The sequence below is a fragment of the Solea senegalensis genome, linkage group LG8, assembly GCF_019176455.1.
Source record: "Solea senegalensis isolate Sse05_10M linkage group LG8, IFAPA_SoseM_1, whole genome shotgun sequence".
NCBI lineage: Eukaryota > Metazoa > Chordata > Actinopteri > Pleuronectiformes > Soleidae > Solea > Solea senegalensis.
Window position 1 is genome coordinate 21,155,570 of NC_058028.1, and position 17,931 is coordinate 21,173,500.

Consider the following 17,931-nt stretch of genomic DNA (forward strand, 5'->3'; position numbering starts at 1 on the left):
CAACAACACACATTCTGATTGGTTGGCCTTTTTGCTTTTGCATGTTACCGTTCAGATTCTGTGATGTTCATAATAATAATAATAATCACACTTGCTTGTGACCTGCAGCCTCATGGGGCAAATCTTTTTTTTTTTTATGTATATATAAAATAGAAAAAGGAACAAAATAGCAGATGTATAATATGCAATATGTGAATTTGAGTTTTACATCTCCCTCACCCCAGGAATGTGGTATCCCAAAGCACTTTGGTCTGTTCTATGCCATGGGAACTGCTCTGATGATGGAGGGCTTGCTCAGTGCCTGTTACCACGTCTGTCCCAACTACACCAACTTCCAGTTTGGTAAGTGTTCCCCTTCCAAAACCTCAATTGCCCTCACTTGTGTCTTTGTACAATGACATAGTATTCGTGGCAGGTAACCGTCTGATGTAAAACAGCTTTCTGTTGGACATTTTCTGCAGCATTGCAGTTTGAATGTGTTTTGTTGTGGTGTAGAGTTTGCACAGCACTTAACTGCAGAGTGAAGTTGCTGTTATTTAATACTCGGTTTCTTTTTTCAGCCGTGTGTGACAACATACACTGTGGCTTGTTGGAAATTGCCTTTTTAATTTACTGTGCCCGGGCTCAGCTGACATAAAGAGCGCCGCTGGTTCTGAAATTTATGTATGAGTATAATGGTAAATGGTGCTCACCAGACAGGCAGAGCATCTGGTACTAATGTAATCCAGTCACTCCTTAAGACACATGACAGTTAAAGTTGGTCATTTGCAATGAACACGACAAATCCGAACTGTAAATCCGATCTCTGACGACTCGCTTCTTATTTGTTTTGTGGCATTGGATGATTACGAGGTGATCTCATGTCATAATGTTCTCTTCCGCCTTTGTAGACACGTCGTTCATGTACATGATCGCTGGGCTGTGCATGTTGAAACTGTACCAGAAGAGACACCCAGACATCAATGCAAGTGCTTACACTGCGTACGCCTGCCTGGCTGCGGTCATCTTCTTCTCCGTGCTGGGAGTGGTGAGTGATAGCAGCAGTAGCAGCAGCAGTGTGTGTAACGCGTAAAAAAACAAACAAACAAACATATGTGTTGTATTCTTGTGTGTCTGTCTGTAGGTGTTTGGGAAGGGAAACACCGTCTTCTGGATCGTTTTCTCTGTGATCCACATTCTGGCAACTCTTCTCCTCAGCACACAGCTCTACTACATGGGCCGATGGAGGCTTGGTGAGAACACACGAAAGCAACCAAAAACACGTGGCTGGAGTTGTGTTTCTTATAAAATCAGCCCACATTACTCGATTACTAAATTAATTGTCTGCTATTTTGATAATCCATTAATCAGTTTCTCAAAATGTTCAGCTTCTTGAATGTTTCTTTGCTCCATATAACAAAGAAATCATCATTTCCAGGGTTTAAGAAACACTGCTCGACATTTTTCACTGCATAGTATGTCCAATTCTTGTTATCGCTCAAGCCTCTCAGGGCAATCTTGACAATTTTAGTTCAAACACTCACTCTGACTAATGAAAAAAATCAGACTTTGGCAGCCTCACAGAGTATATTTGTGTATTTTCCTGAGGGCATTTCAGTTGCAATCAATAGATTTTAGTGGCCAACACAGTAACTGTAGACTGCACTGTAGAGACAGAACCTTATTTCTTGTGTAAGTGATGCATTTTAGTAAGCTGTTGTGGATCCGTGGGTTTGATCCCCACCTAAAAACGGTTTAAATCTTCTCCGGATACTGCACGTTTGGGTTTGTACAAACACTGCTCACTTCCTGCTGGTTCTTATCAAGCCGTGACGCAACTATCAGCTGCCACATAAAAGTTTTCACTTTCACTTGTGTTGTAGGTCTCGTTACCGAAGTCCTTGTCAGTCGTACTTTCTGAATCTACGTAAAACAAGCGTGGTATACGCGGCCTGCAACTCATCTCTGCCTCCATGATGTGTTTTGTGTGTGTGTGTGTGTGTGTTTGTGTCAGACTCTGGGGTCATGCGCAGGATGATATACATCATCTACACAGATTCCATCAGACAGTGCAGTGGGCCTATGTACGTGGTGAGTACTGACCAGCGGGTTCTGCTGCGTTCTGCTCGCTGTGTAAAATCATGAAACCCTCTCCTAATGATGCCTCTTTTTAGGACCGCATGGTTCTGCTCGTGATGGGGAACATCGTCAACTGGTCTCTGTAAGTCTACGCCTATTCACTGATTAGGAATTAAAATGAAGACTGCACAAGGGAAAGACAATGACGCCTTTTTCCCCTCCTCACTGTCTGCAGAGCGGCTTATGGCCTCATAGAGAGACCCAATGACTTTGCCTCCTACCTGCTGGCCATCGCCATCTGCAACCTGCTGCTCTACTTTGCCTTCTACATCATCATGAAGGTGGGATTCAGTGTATCCATGTTATTGCAAAGAAAACAGGTCTGTTTTTAAACCTTTTGTATTGTGTGTGTGTAGCTGCGGAGTGGTGAGAGAATCCAGTGTCTGGCGTTGGTGTGTATCCTCTTCACAGCCGTGGTGTGGGGATTTGCATTGTTCTTCTTCTTCCAGGGTCTCAGCACCTGGCAGGTTAGTAAAACTCTCTCACACACACACACACGCACACACACACTTCATTCCTACGTTACACACTATCGGCTTACTGTGTGTTTTCCTTGGCTGCCACAGAAAACACCAGCAGAGTCTCGCGAGCACAACAGGGACTGCATCCTGCTTTCGTTCTTCGATGACCACGACATTTGGCATTTCCTGTCGTCCATCGCCTTGTTCGGATCCTTCCTGGTATTATAGTTTGTTGCGTCTTTTAGTGACAGTGTTGCCGCTGTCACAGTATTAAATAGACAAAGATTCAACACGTATACATTTGAGAAGTGATTCATGACTTAATTTTAATTAATTTTGTATTCAGTTTGAGGATTTTCTTTTTTGTTAGAAACTTTTGTGGGAATCCGAGTGGCCGTGTTTGAGCTGCTTTTTCTAGTTAAAAGATGGATTCATTCATTATTCTCTTTGACTTGTCTGGGCCGGAAATTGAGTTAACAGTTGAGTTCAAGTGATGTCTCTCGAGCACTGACACTTTATTATGTCACACCATTCCCTCTTAGGTCCTGCTGACTCTTGACGACGACCTTGACACCGTCCAGAGAGACAAGATCTACGTCTTCTAGATCGGTCACGTGGTGATTTCAGCTCTTCCTCTTTGCCTTACTGCCCCACACACACACGTTCTTTCTTTCTCTCTGTTTGCATCTCATGTTCTCAAAGAGCACAGCCAGTATCCTGGGATTATTTTTATTTTCCAGGCTTTTCACAGACATGTCTCCACCTTTCTCAGCCAATTAGCCAGTCAAGGAATGGGTGTAGCCCCGCCCCCCGCACCTGTATGGACACTCATGTGCCAATGAAGAGCTGGATCAACGTGAAGTGATGATGAAGTGTTTTGTCTTTGTTGCCACTGTCGATGTAACGATGTTTACTTACTGCTGACCATGAAGACGATGATGTACACGCTAAAAAAGCTAAATTAACTTATTTTATACTGTCCTACATATTCAATGCAATTTGAAATTACTGTTTATATGCTGTGTGTGCGTTTGTTTACAAACATAAATGTGACAACATGAGTCCCATCCAGTCCGTCAGTGGCCTTTAATGTTCTTATTCATGTTAATCACATACTGTGCTGATTGATCAGTTTTCCTCATGCTAGCCGTCCCTCTCATTTGAGAATATCGCTGATGATGATGATGATGATGACGCTGATTGTATTCTTGACGGCAAAGGTATTTTTGCACTGTACTGTAAAAGGAAAAAGGATTTTAATGTCAAATATTGCAACGAGTGGTTACTGAATAAAAAGTCTCCTTTGCACATGAGTGGGTTTTCTTTGAAATGTCCGTTAAATGAGTCACATTTGAAAGGGTTTGTTTCTGTAAATGTGTAATTGCTTTAAGAATAGTTTTATATATGTAGTGAAGGTAAGGGCCTTGCTATTTTACACTGCCATATTTCTACCAATAGTGAAAGGGTAAGTGTCTTGAGTGTGAGAAGCTACAAAAGGTTTGAAATTAATTACTAATTAATTAATTACTAACTGACTAAGAAAGAAAACCGACGATGGCAAGAAGTGTGCACAGAAACGTCACGCATTTATAAAAATACACTATACACACAATGTTTATGTACAAAGGACATTATATGGTCCCCTTCTTGCATCAACATCTATTTTGGAGGAAAGTCCTCAGTTCTTTGTGACATGTGGGTCCTTGATTATGTCACATGCTCTATGGAGAGCTGTTCCTTCAGTGTAAAATGTCACAGTGCTGACCTGACAGTACAACAGGACTGAAGTGTACATTACATTGTGTCCTCAGTCGTCACAGACTCTCAGGCCAAGTCCTTCTCAGAGGACATAACCGGATAGCGACTTAACAAAGGTCTGAAAGTGTAGAGTTAAAGACAAACAACAGCACGACACATCACTCTTAATTAATTAAGTACAAGAAATATAATACAGATTTCTATCTACTTAAGAAAAGTTAGGTCAGTTGTTCCATTGACCTTACACTTCCACACAGTCTTCCTCATAATCATCCTCCATAATGTGACCTAACCAGTTACTATGCATGTGTGTAGAATTTAGTTTATTTAGTGTTTATTGGCAGAAATGTTATATAATACCTGTAACTTCCACATTCTTCCACACTGGACCTTTAACTTAAAAAGGTAACTGAAAATGAGCTTTAAAAAATAAAACTGAAGACACCAGCACCAGGTTTGTTTCAGGACTGCATGCTCTTCAAGTAGCAGCCGTGCATTATTGCGTGTGTGTGTGACCGAAGGATACATGCTGGTGTCTTTTCGGCGACTCTCCAGCCACATCTTCATGCTGTCGATCTGTCTGTGCAGACTCGGACCGTCCATCTCCACAGAACACAGGCGGTTGCCGCGTTTACTGAGGAAATCACACAAACACGTTTTGAAGGTCATTAACACCATTGGTTGAAGAAAGTTGCAATAATGATGAATGATGTGCTGCGGGCGCTACCTCAAAGGAGTGTATGATGATAAGGTGGACATCATAGCTGCTCCTATAGGACAGAATAACAGTTCAAACTCTCTTTTTTCAAACAATCACGCGTGCTTTGTTATTCATGAGCGTACCAGGATAAGTCTGGCTCCGTTGCCTGTTGATGAGGTCGTCACAGGCCTTCAGGCCGCTGCTCACAGCGGCTGCAGAGCTTTTCTGAGTCGCCCAGTTCCACGAAAGCTCTGGGAGCCTCGCAGAGACACGAGGCTGCACAGAGTCGGGGCAGAGGCCGTGTGTCTGGTGCATGACTGGGTTAAATGAGGAGATTAAGTGAGGCTGATTTGCAGACAAAGGGACGGCTGTGTGAGGTGTGAACCCAGCGACGGAACCCAGCGTGCTCAGAACGGTGTTGAAATGGTTTGAGATCTGCTGCAAAGACTCCAGGACTTTGGCTGGGGCTGAGGGACGACCTCCTGATGACAGGGCAACACGGAGGAGGTGAAGACATTAAGTCAATAAATGAAAGAGACGTCGTTCTACACACAATGGCTGGTATGATTTACCTGTTCTGAGCAGTGGGTCCACAGTACAGCTGTGGTCTGACTCAGGCACGTCATCAGTCGCCCTCCTTTCTCCTGCCTCTCCAGACAAAGGCTGACGGAGCAGAGTGATATAGTGAAAAACTATGCACTATGGTACACTGACAACCAGGGCATTTCTAATTGATTACAAATCAATATTCTTGTTGCAACAGGTTAGATTTGCATTAAAATGCATCAAATCCTGACTAAATTTAAAGAAAATAATGTATGTAGCATATTCATGTATTGGGATTTCGCAGTAAGATAAGCAGCAGGTTGCACAAACGGAAGAAGGTGACACAACTGGACGACACGCTTCCCTCATCAGTCACACAGGCCTTGTCTTGTTTGCTGTTTCTAAACACTTTTCCACCTCCCCCAGTTGTAAAAACTGCAACATGTGAACATTGATTTCATTTTTTGTGCAAACCAAAAATGTGCACAGAAAAGGGCTGATGATAAACGCTGAACTAAATGTAAGTTTTTCGGCGTTTGCTCCTGACCTCTTGAGTTTTCACACTCTTCAGCTGCTGAATCTGATCCTCTTTCACTCTCCAAACTCTCTTCTCCAGCTTTGACAAATTTCTAACCTCCTGACAGAGCGAGGGGGGAAAAACAACCAGCAATGAACACTCATTCTGATTAAACCTCTTTCAGGCCAATTGTCATTATGCTCTTTACCTGCAGTAGGTCTCTTATCATCTCTTCAGTCACCATGCTGGAGTCCAGAGAGATGCTGGACTGAGTTGCCCTCACAGCTGCCTGTCTCTCCTTTAACTGGCTGCTCTCACTCTCCACACAGACATTGGGTTTATGGGTGGAGGTGGGCCGTGAGGAAATGTAACATGGTAATCTGAATAATTCAAATGTGTAAAGGCTCATAGTATAAAGCAAAGAATATAAAGAATATTCCAATCAACCAGTTAATATTTTTGTCATATCAGCAACTCGATGGAGTTCAAACAGACCATTAGAATAAAGAGGAAAGGTGATTTAAGACACTTTAAACATGACGTGCTTGTTGGTGCCACACAGGCTGGTCTTAGTGTTTCAGAAAGTACAGATCTACTGGGATTCTTATGCACAAACAATCTCTATAGAGTTTAAGGAGTAGTGGTTCAAAACAAGACATTTAGAAATACACAGTGAGTGGTGTTTTTCATTGAATGTTTGTAGACCATATCTGAACACAACATAAAGAAAACACATTCCCTTTTTTTCCCCCAACACACAATAACAGACTCTTGCTAGGACTGGTTTCAAAGAAGTCCACCATGGCTGTGATAAACCAGCCTTTTATACCCTCAGTGCCGGACCAATCGGATCCCAGGATCCACTAAAACACGCCCCTCAATCAACCATGCACACCTGCAGCCCATCACACACACACACACGCACACACACAGGTGCAACTAACGTTCAAACCTAGGGTCACAACATTAGGTACAGTTAAAGAAGTGGTCTTTCAGAGCTGTTGGATTAATATTCCCATATTAATCCACATTAAAACGTTAAAGTATGGAAACATATCAGCCACACATTAAAAAAGTGAAGTGAAAGAAACAAAACAGCTGTATGTCAACAAAAGATGCCATTTGCTTGCCTCAAATAATAAACTATACCAGTAATAAGGCAAGTCGTGAACAGCGCCACGTCATAACGGAAATATCAGCCGTCGTCGAAATCATTTGAATAAAAAAACGTTTTTAGGAATCCAGGTGTGCTGGAGCAGGGCCACATCTAAAACATGCAGGGCCAGGACTGAGAAACCCTGCGTTAGAGACAGTTTTTTTGTTCTGTTGTCATTCTATATTGTTTTATGAGACTGTGGGATTATTTTAATGTATCGTGTTGTTCTGTTGCCTCTATGTTCGAGGACTTTAGCGGTCACCTAGTGTAGCAATAGCAAAGGGAAACAAAAATTGTGATACACTCTGGTCAGGAGGAAAAGAGGAAGACCACAGCGAAGGTTTATCGACGTTGTGAGGTAGGACACGAGGACAGTTGCTGTAACAGAAGAGGACACAAGATGGAGGCAGCACTGTGGTGACACCTAAAGGGAGAAGCTGAAAGAAGAAGAAGAAGAAGAAGAAGAAGAAGAAGAAGTGTGTCTCCTTACTTGTCCATGTTGCGTTGAATGTTTGATCCAGGGGAGCGAGGTGGTGAGTCATCCAGGTGCAGCAACGCATCATTCCTGTCACCAGAGGGCGTTGTCTCTTCCTTGGAAGGACTTCCTTCACCTTGTTCCAACTCACTGGACAAAGTGCAAACAAGCCCATTGGCTTTACTTTTGCTTTCTTCTAGTGAAGTTTAGCCGCTGACTGATTTACATGAAGTGAAAATGGTCAACAGTTTCTTCTGTGTTTCAGCTGTGTAGGTAAACTGTACCTGACTCTGTGTCTGAGACGTTCACATGTCTCCTGCAGCAGCATCACTCTGCTCTCCAGCTTCCCCTTGTCCTCCTTTGCTCTCCTGCTCTCATCTCTGGCTTTGTGCATCTCTCCTCTCAGCCGCTTCTCCCCCTCCTCCCTGACTCTCTGGATGAGTTCTTGGACTTGATGTTTCTCCTCTCTCATCCTCTCCAGTTCTTCCCTCACCTGATCTCTGCCTGCCCTCATCTTCTGCAGCTCTTCTATGAGCTGGTCTCTCTCCTCTCTCAGCTGCTCCTTCTCCTCCTTGGCGTCGCTCCTCTCCTCCCTGGCTCTCTGGATAAATTCACAGGCTTGACATTTCTCCTCCCTCATCCTTGTCAGCTCCTCCCTCAGCTGGTCCTGCTCTTCCATCAGCTGCTTCTCCTTCTCCTTGGCCTCTCTCCACTCCTCCATGGCTCTGTGGATGACTTCATGGGCTTGCTCCAGCTCTTCCTTCAGCTGGTCTCTCTCCTGGATCAGCTGGAGTAAGGCCAATGCAAACATAAACGCTGTAGTTAGAGATGAGGGTGAGTTTAATTCTTGTCACAAGGGAAAGAGTAGAGCCTCACACCTCCATCTGCCTGTCCACCTCCTTCTCTTCCTCCCCCACCTTTATCTTCCTTGTGTTCAGATCTGCTATCTGATGAGAGACAGGAACAATAAGCCCACATATTTCACGTTGGAGCATCTATGATTCATCGCACATACAATACAGTATGTGCTTGAAAACCTTGGTGTGCAGCGTGTCCTCCTCGCTCTTCAGCGCTTTGGCTCTCTGCTCCAGCTGATCAGCTTGATCCTGCAGTTCAGACTCCTACGGGGCAGAAAAAGGATGATGTTATGTGTGTTTTATGTATAAAATGTAATTAAAAAAAAAATAAATAAAGGCATAAAATGTCTTCTTCCCCAATCTGGTATTTAACATTTTGGAATCAGAAAGAATGGAACCCCAGTTGACCAATGCTTTCTGGCATTTTGATCCTTATGATAAATGGAGGCCGTCACATCATGTGGATGGAGGCAAACACAACTAAAATGGCTTTATTCTCAATACGCTAAAACAAGTTCCTTTTTCACTGCAGGAACTTTTGTCATTGACCCTGGATTTTGAAAAAAAAGGGTCACGTTCCCACCAAATTACCCAGGGAAAAACTTTCCTTCAATCCCAAACTCTCACCCAAAAAAAGAACCCACACAATTAGGGACTTTTCAGATTACCAGGAACTCTAGAGGGGCGGGGCTATGCACTGAAGAACACTGATTGGTGGGAAACATTTTGCAGCTGTTTAAGCCAGTGCAGCTGCAAGTAGACAAAGAAAGAAGAACTTATTCATTTAATTTGTTCATTTCAAAAATATGGAGCAAAAGAAAAGAGCGTGGACGGACGATGAGGTCCAGGATCTTTTGAGAGTATTTGCTGAGGGGTCGTTTTCCGGAACATGAGGTGCGGTGGAAATCCACAAAACCACAACCCTTAGGTCCTGATAATGGTCTCATTCATTAGGTTCAGGTCTTCTTCAATAGAACATGATGGCAATTTGGTAAATAATGTTTCCATTTAGAGGAAAAACACATACAAGTGGACACCACAGTGATTGACAGTTGGTATCATCCATTAGGAACCTGGTTGCAGGAAACGTCTACAAATTTCCAGAGGGTCAATGTTAGGATTTGGTCACAATTTAAACACTGAATGACAAAAAGAGGACAAAATACATAAAAATAGGCCAACATCCTCCTCACGCACCTTCTTTTGTAAAGCGTTGAGTTTCTCTTTGTTCTCTCCCTGAAGTCTTGTCCTCTCTGTCTCCAGCTGCTCTTTCAGCTCTGCCTCCAGACGTTCAGTGTCCTGCTTCTTCTGGGCATTCAGTCTGTCGCGTTCTGCCGATGTCGCTCTCTCCAGGGTGATCCGTAACTTTTTCCGCACGGCCTCACTCTCCTCCTTCAGTTTCTTTGTCTCCTCCTCCTCGTCTCTCCTCAGCTCCTCCTGGAGGAGACGCACCCTCTCCTCCTTTTCCCTCAACAACCTCTTCCTCCCGTCTTCAGTGGAGGACGACGACGTCTTACTGATGTTGTCAGTCTCCTGCAGTAACAGAGCAGGTCTGAATAATAATACATAAAAAAGAGCACTTTATATTCTCTATCACAATGTCATCTCATGTCAGGAAAACAAAGCCTCTAAGACAGTGGAGGTGGATCTCATGTATGCTTGGGTGACACTGTTTAGAGATGGGTGTGCATCAGCAACTGTGAACCAAGGGCAACTGTTTTCAGGTCACTCAATGTCATCTTAACTTTTGCAGGTTGGACTTCAGCGGCTTCCTCCTCACGCTCCGACGCTGCTGCTGGATTTCCTGCGTCCTCAGCATCCTTTCGCTTCACTTCCTTTACTCAGCAGCGCTCCATCAGTTTCCTCTGGATCAGCAAGCCTGCTATTATAGCTCCACCTCTTCCTTCTGCTTTGAATCTGTCCCTCTTCATCGTCTGTGCTTCCACTGAGCTCATCTCTGTGTCTTGTCACGTCCCTCCTCCTCCTCCTCTGAACTCTCTTCACCTTTGTCATGAGTAAAGCTGCTTCCCGCCTTCCTGCGTCTGCTTTCTCCTCTAAAGTCTCCACATTCTCCTCCGTCTTTGGTTTCGTCATCTTGACTTTCAAAGCACCTTCCTGCCTCTTTATTGTCGTCACTGTCCTCTGTCTCGTTCCTCTCCAGACTAGTCATCTGTCACCAATCATCCTCTTCATCTTTCTCCTCATCCTCACCTTCACAGACATTTACAGAAACTCCCTCTGTTCCTTCCGACCTCCTCTTCCCTGCTATCCACCTCCACTCTGTTCTCCCTAGTTCCTCTTCCTCCCTCTCCATTCTGCTCCTCGTCTTCCTCCTCACTCACACATACAAACAACAATAAAACCCTCCGATGCAACAGAGTAAAATATTTGTGCAAAGACACTGAATAGATATCAGCTGCATCAAAGTATATACTGTATGCATTTGTCTTGGGAATGATTCTGTCAATATACATATATTTAAACACACTACAAACTGTGCATCAAACGGCTGCAGCACTGGGTTCTTACCCCTGTGGTAGGTCTGAAAGGCTGCAGTGAACCCGGGAGAGCAGTGGCATCTCCACAGCCAGAGGAGTTCAGTCTTCTCAGAGGAGGCAGGCGACACAGTGGGGACGGTAAGGGTTCCAAGACTGGAGTCAGTGCCTAAAGGGGAGGCGACGACAATGTGAGCCACACAAATAAATAGAGCGTTAAAGCTGCACTATGTAACACTCACAGGAAGAGACGTCCGACACAGAAATCAAGCCGAACTGCGCCGAACTGTACCTCAGTTAAAACTACTCAACAATCCTAAACATGTGGGTTAATCTCCAACAACTACCTAAACAACTGCTTTACAAGTCGTCGAGGTAGAGTCGGAAGAAATGTGTTTTTAGTCGGTGGCGGAAGATGTGGAGGCTTTCTGCTGTCCGGATGTGGTTAGCGTTAGGGTTAGGGTAGGACATAAAACAGTCAGTTCATGTGTGCATCACAGGCTACACAGAGAAGCACAGAGAGAAGGATGAAGAGCCGATCAGCAGTGGTGGAACTCATTTAACAACAGTACAAGTGACGTGCCACAGCTTTAAATGCTCTACATGAAAGATGAGCATGCTGTGTCATCAGAGATAGAGGAAAACTAGTAATAGGCTACAATGGTGCAGCCAGAATATCCACAAAATAAATGTTCATTTGTAGCAAAGTAGCACCACAACAGCAGAGCAAGTGAATGCTGAACGATATCAGACCTTAAAAAGGCCTCATGGAGTTATATGTGGAATTATTATAGATAATTATAACACATATGACAAACTAATTATTGGCATTGTTGGATAGGACGATTATGGGAAGCTGTAAGGTAACGGATTAACACTAAGACTCTTCTCTTTTCTTCTACTCTTCTCTTTCACTGAATGCACGTGGTGGATTATAATCCATTTTTGATGTAAATTACAAGTTTCCCTTCACGTCTTACAAATTAAAATATATATATGTATATATACTGTATGTATATATACATATATATTATATATGTATACATATATACATGCATATATACATACATATATATATGCATGTATATATATAACAAACACTCACTCCAATTATCTTGTCTGGCCCTTTCTTTCTCCCTTTTTTCTCCTTCGTGTCCTTCTTCATCTGGAGGCACAAGCGCTCTTTGGCCACCTAGTGGTGGAAAAGCTCTTTGCTTTTGCGGGGAGACCAGGTTGAGTGGCCTGTAGACGAGCTGGAAAAGCAGATTTTGTCTGTCTCCTGCTGGCTGTGTAGGAGAGAAGGGAAGGGAAAGAAAGATGAGCAGATGAACACAGATGTTAGAGACACTCGCTGGAGGCTGCGCCGCCAACTGTACCATGTGAAGTACACCATTTCATCCATCTGATACAGGCTGACAAAAGGTGGGGCAACCATGGACAGGTCACCAGTATAATTATAGAGTTGCTATCCACACAGACAAAATCAATCCTATGCTACATTCTAAATCCATGAAGACTGAAATCACATGTATTTGTGTAGAAACATCTGTATGTCATTTAAAATGTCTCCGTCTGACAGTGGGGAACTCACTGATCAATGTTTTATTGTTGTGGCTGATCTCTGAATGCCACACAAGCCTGTTCCAGACTATAGTGATTTGTATAAAGTTTTGTATAAAGGGGAACTGAGGATGCAGCCTCTTCATAACTCAGCCTCACGCAGGAAATGAATGAGGGAGGAGTTATTTAAATGGACCGACTTGGTGTTTTGCTTGGAGAATGAATGATAAACAATGTAGGACGACCGTGTCCTGCATGAACTCACACAAGACATTGGTTAGAGCTGCAAGCAACATGTCTCACTTAAGTCACAAATTTGAGGACTTGAGACTGAAACATGGAAAACATTAGGTGTCTGCTTTTGCAGAAGTGCTGTTTTTTGGCCTAATATTTAGGCCTAATGTCAGTATTATGTAGTTTTGTTAATTATATAACAATTCAGTTGTATGGGACCAGAGTAATAAAGCATTCTGCTCTTCGTTGCGCAACGTCAGGGCGAGCAGGGAACCTCCTAATATGTGATTTTTTTTTTTTTTGCTGCAAGCTGAACCACCTATAGTGTAGAACCATGATTCTCAAACTGTGGTACGTCTACCACCGGTGGTACGCGTTGGGAGGAAAAGCAGAAGTACTGCTCTACTTTATATTCCAGGGTGTGTGAGCTGAGGAATTCTGAGCGCAGTAGAATAATTCAAATAATGAGAGTCACTTTATTTCTCGCTCCATCTTAATCTAATCTCACTATACCAGTGTGTGAACTATATGTGAGGAAGAGGAGGATGATGATGAGAGCAAATGATCTTACTGGGAATAAATCTGCTTCCTGTAGAGTCTGTAGATGACTTTGCTCAACCTATTTACAGCTGTGTTTTAACGTTGGTGATAATGGTGTTCTGCTTGGTATAAAAACATTTGAGAACCAGCTTTAATGAGGTAAAAAGGAGTATTGTTGTTGTTTTTTCAAAAGCGACTTACAAAAGAGGTTTCTTTTTTAACTTAGAAGAAGTTTTGGAAAGAAATCCACGAGATAGGAACAGTGGACTGACAAGAGGGTGAGAGTGCAGCAGTGGATCCAAGTGCAGAAGGAGATCGTGCAGGGGAGGGGGGGTAAGGTACAGTAAGTACTAGGACAGAAGATGCTCTTGGAAGAGCTGGGTCTTCAGGGACGCCCCCTGTTCTGATAGCAGGGGTAACACAAGCCTTTATGAGAGCATTTAACATATAAAGTAAACAACGGTGCAGGTGAAATCCTCATGTTAAGACTTGCCTTTATGTGATGCCGTTCTTTATGTTTACTAACAGGTGTGTTGATCTGCCTTGATTTTCCTGTGTGATGTCTGACATCCTGGAAAGGCATCAGATTGTTTCCAATATGAGAGTGAAGGAAACACTTCCTGCCTCCTGCAGCCTAGAGAGGTCCAATGGCGCCCTCATAAAGCAGCAGCAGTGATATGAGACCTATGCTGCCCTCACTTGTACCTTATATTTATCATAAAGTTTGTCAGAAATGACATATAAAAGACAGAACAATTGTCTCGGCATCTTCCTTTCATGTTGTACCTGTACGATGTTTGAAAGTGTGTTGTTACCATGGTGACGACTGAAGCCACACACACAGATTCATTGACTTCCATTCATTTGAACAGACTGAACCAGGGAAGTCAAATGTTTGACCTGGGGGCCGACGTTATGATGTTAAAATACTATATTTTTCAGTTCCAGATACCTGTGACTAAATGATTTGTGCGTTTGTAGATCCACTGTGATCTATCACTTGTAATGCACACGTGTAAATGGCAAACTTATAGCATAATATTGTTGAAATTGCACTTATTTTCCTCAAAACAAGAAATATCTGGTTGTAAAAAGATACTTTGTGAAATGTAAAACAAAGGGGAAACATTTGGAGTTCTTGTTGTCCATAGTTTATTATGCTATTATTTTACTGTTCTGGCTCACTTGAGATCAAATTGTGCTGCATGTGGCCCCTGAACTAAAATGAGTTTATCACTCTTTCTTTTCTTTTTCTTTCTTTTCTCTATGTATGTATGTGTATATATACTGTACATGTATGTGTATTTTTCTCTTTTTTCTTTATTTTATACATTTCTTTATTTCTTTATTTTTTATTTTTTTTATTTTTATTTTGGGATAAGGACAGTTGTGAGCTACCTGAAGTCATTTTGGTTTGGATGGTGGTTTAATTTGCTTCCTGTTTTGACATCATTGTGAATGCAGAGAGCACTTGTATGTTGGTTATGTTCTATTTCGATAAAAATCAATCAAATCTATATAAAAAAAAATAAAAAAACAATAATAAAAAAAAAATGACTTTATCAAATCCAATCAGACTCAAATCAGAACCAGGCTTTGAGACAAAATGAGATGAGCTTAACTCATATTATGAGAATTCACACTTTAATTTTCATTTTGAATAAGTTTTACTCATTTAGCTCTGTGGTTTGGTGCTTTTTGGGGTTATATTCAGGTTATATATATACGTATATATATATATATACATATATATATATATACACACACATATACATATATACATATATACATATATATATATATATATATATATATATATATATATATATATATATATATATATATATATATATATATATATATATATATACACACATATACATATACATATATATATATATATATACATATATATATATATATACACACACATATATATATATATATATATATGTATATACATATATATATATATATATATATATATATATATATATACACGATATATATATGTATACACATGCTGCTGTGATGTGCTTTGATTCCTTTGATACACTAGGTCCATAAACAATGTTGTGTACTAGGGGAAAAGTGCCTGCTGAAATGATTAGAAGACGATAAAGAAGAAAAGAGGTAAGAAGTAGAACAGACAGAACAAAAGGGGTTTGACATAAGTTCCTTGCGTGCATCATGGTGAACGTCAAGGACGTTCTTGCGTCTTCTTTTCTTACTCCACCTGCACGAAAGGAGACAGGCAAAGGGCAGTGAGACAGTGTGCAACCCGTGGCTGGAAGGACAGTGCTGTAAGAGCAGCTGCACGTTCAGACACATGAATGTCGCAAAAAAACAAACGCAGACTCTCTGTGACAGGGAGAAACAGCTGGGCCGCTGCCAGAAGCCACACGAGAAGCCGGGACACAGTGATGTTGTCCTCGGGGTCAAAGATGAACCGATGAACCGAGTCAAAGCGTTGAAGGGACTCCTGCAACTGCAAGCCAGGAAAGGGAGAGCTGGAGGGAAGCCATGGTTCATGGCCATGACCCTCATGTGGAGGTTAAAGTGGTAGAAGGTGGATGGATGGATGTTTTTAGGGTTTCAGGCTTAACTGGGTCATGGAGTTAATGCATGCAAAGCATAGTGTGGCTCCAAGTAGCAGCTGATACAAGGAACCTTTTAGTTTTGGCTCTGATTTAACCTACTAACCAAACATATTAGAATTGTCCATTTTCTATAGAAACAAAGAAAAACATTTCAAACAAAGGCAAGACTTAAAATGAGGACTTCATCCCAGCAACTGTTTACTTAAGTACCAAGAGGATGAGGATGAATGTGTAATATTATGGAGGCCAAGTGCAGTAAAACACCAAGGTGAGCCACAGATCACATTGGGTGCTTGGAGCCCTATCATAGCATATTTTCACATGTATTTGCCCGTTTTGGCCGTAATTTCACCGCCAAATTCATTCCACGGCCTTTGAGATACAGCTGAGATCGTATATTAAAGAGTGCAGTTTTTCTGAGGGTTTTGAGTCAACATTCAAGTATTCTCCTGAGACATTTTCTAGTTGTTTCTTCCTCTTGCAGTTTGAGTGAGAACGGTAAGCTACGGCAACTGTTTTGGTTACATTTCACAAAGAAAGCACAGATCAGAGGCAGATTCATTTCTTCCTCCTCTTGTGAAAGTCGTCCTGCAGCTTTGACAATCCCCTACTGTATTAAACATCAAACAGTGTTTTGTTTTTTACTTATGGCTTAAACCAACCCTGAGAAAATACAATTTCTCTCCTTCTTATCCCCAAACAATCACAGTTGTGGCTTCTTACATGTGCACAACAAACTCGTACCATGCGAGATCTGCCTTGCACAGGTGAAATTTCCTTCCACAACAGCCACAGAAACCCAGATCAAAGGTAAACGAGGAGGAAATGACATCTACCTGTGACCTGTGGCTTCCTGAGTGAGCAGCAGTGCACAGCTCCGTTCCACTTACCTCTGACTTCCTCTATGCATTTAAAGAGTTGTTTGCGTCCACGATGTTGCATTACTGCCATCTTCAGGAATTGGAAACCTACACTACCCAGTGATCCGGTTTAATTCATTTTAATTTACAGACTAAAGTTGCGTCACAAAAACATGAATTTATTGTGAACATGTATTTTTCCGTATCAAAACAGACACTTTTATTTTGAAATTCTATAAAGTGTCATAACGAAAACTTTCCGTTATGACACTTTTTTCTTTTTTCCTGACCTTGTCCTTAAACTTCTGGTTTAGTAAGGACAAGGACGATGCTTTGTTTAGAATGTTGTCCAAATGCAGTACAAGAAAATAGACGCACAAACCTGTGTGTGTGTAATTATATGTGTTATAATCCTTAAGAGGCTGGTTTTAGGTTACACAGCTGTTTTTAAAAGGTGGGAATGTTGAGCATGAAGTTGCGGCGCCATCTCAACAACTGTCATGTAATCATGTTCCCATGTGTATATTTATATTTATACACATATACATATATATATGTACACATATATATGTATATATATATACACACACACATATATATGTATATATATATGTATATATATATATATATATATATATACACACACACATATATATATATATATATATATATATATATATATATATATGTACACATTATACATTACTCTATGGTGAGTGTAGATGTGTATATACTACTATGTACTATAGTAGTATATACTGTGCACCTTTGTAGTGTACTATATGATCAGAGTCAGACTGATTTGTTGAGATGGTGGTATAGGACCTGTTTTTGTTTTTGCAATTTTGTGACGTTGCTCTACTCACATGAAAGACAGTAGTGGCTTTTGTCTCCCTCCTCTATAATCAACACACAACAAAGAACACAGAGAGTTAAAGCAGGTTAGATCAACAAGATATGACTTATTTGTCCTTCATTTAAAGTCAAACTCAAACCATTTCATGATGCACATGAATTTAAACACAGTGAAAAAGAAACATTCAGAAAAAAAATC

At 41.6% G+C, this 17,931-nt stretch overlaps 2 protein-coding genes across 2 annotated transcripts; one reads left to right on the top strand and one right to left on the bottom strand.

The window, feature by feature from the left end:
- The first annotated feature begins 167 nt into the window (after nucleotides 1-167).
- Nucleotides 168-3,887, top strand: sidt2 (SID1 transmembrane family, member 2). The gene is made up of 9 exons (XM_044031308.1): nucleotides 168-342; nucleotides 891-1,027; nucleotides 1,124-1,232; nucleotides 1,994-2,070; nucleotides 2,154-2,200; nucleotides 2,294-2,399; nucleotides 2,475-2,585; nucleotides 2,685-2,798; nucleotides 3,122-3,887. The coding sequence occupies exons 1-9, from the start codon at nucleotides 174-176 to the stop codon at nucleotides 3,182-3,184; spliced, it is 933 nt and encodes a 310-aa protein (XP_043887243.1). The 5' UTR covers nucleotides 168-173; the 3' UTR covers nucleotides 3,185-3,887.
- Nucleotides 3,888-4,350: 463 nt separating this feature from the next.
- Nucleotides 4,351-12,287, bottom strand: LOC122773744 (golgin subfamily A member 6-like protein 22). Its single transcript, XM_044032636.1, has 14 exons — nucleotides 12,189-12,287; nucleotides 11,118-11,252; nucleotides 9,786-10,121; nucleotides 8,769-8,852; nucleotides 8,610-8,678; nucleotides 8,016-8,518; nucleotides 7,747-7,881; nucleotides 6,309-6,480; nucleotides 6,131-6,220; nucleotides 5,610-5,700; nucleotides 5,181-5,519; nucleotides 5,065-5,107; nucleotides 4,864-4,971; nucleotides 4,351-4,455 (listed from the first exon to the last, which is right to left on the bottom strand). Exons 1-14 carry the CDS (start codon nucleotides 12,246-12,248, stop codon nucleotides 4,404-4,406), a joined length of 2,217 nt encoding a protein of 738 aa, XP_043888571.1. The 5' UTR covers nucleotides 12,249-12,287; the 3' UTR covers nucleotides 4,351-4,403.
- Between the last annotated feature and the right edge of the window lie 5,644 nt (nucleotides 12,288-17,931).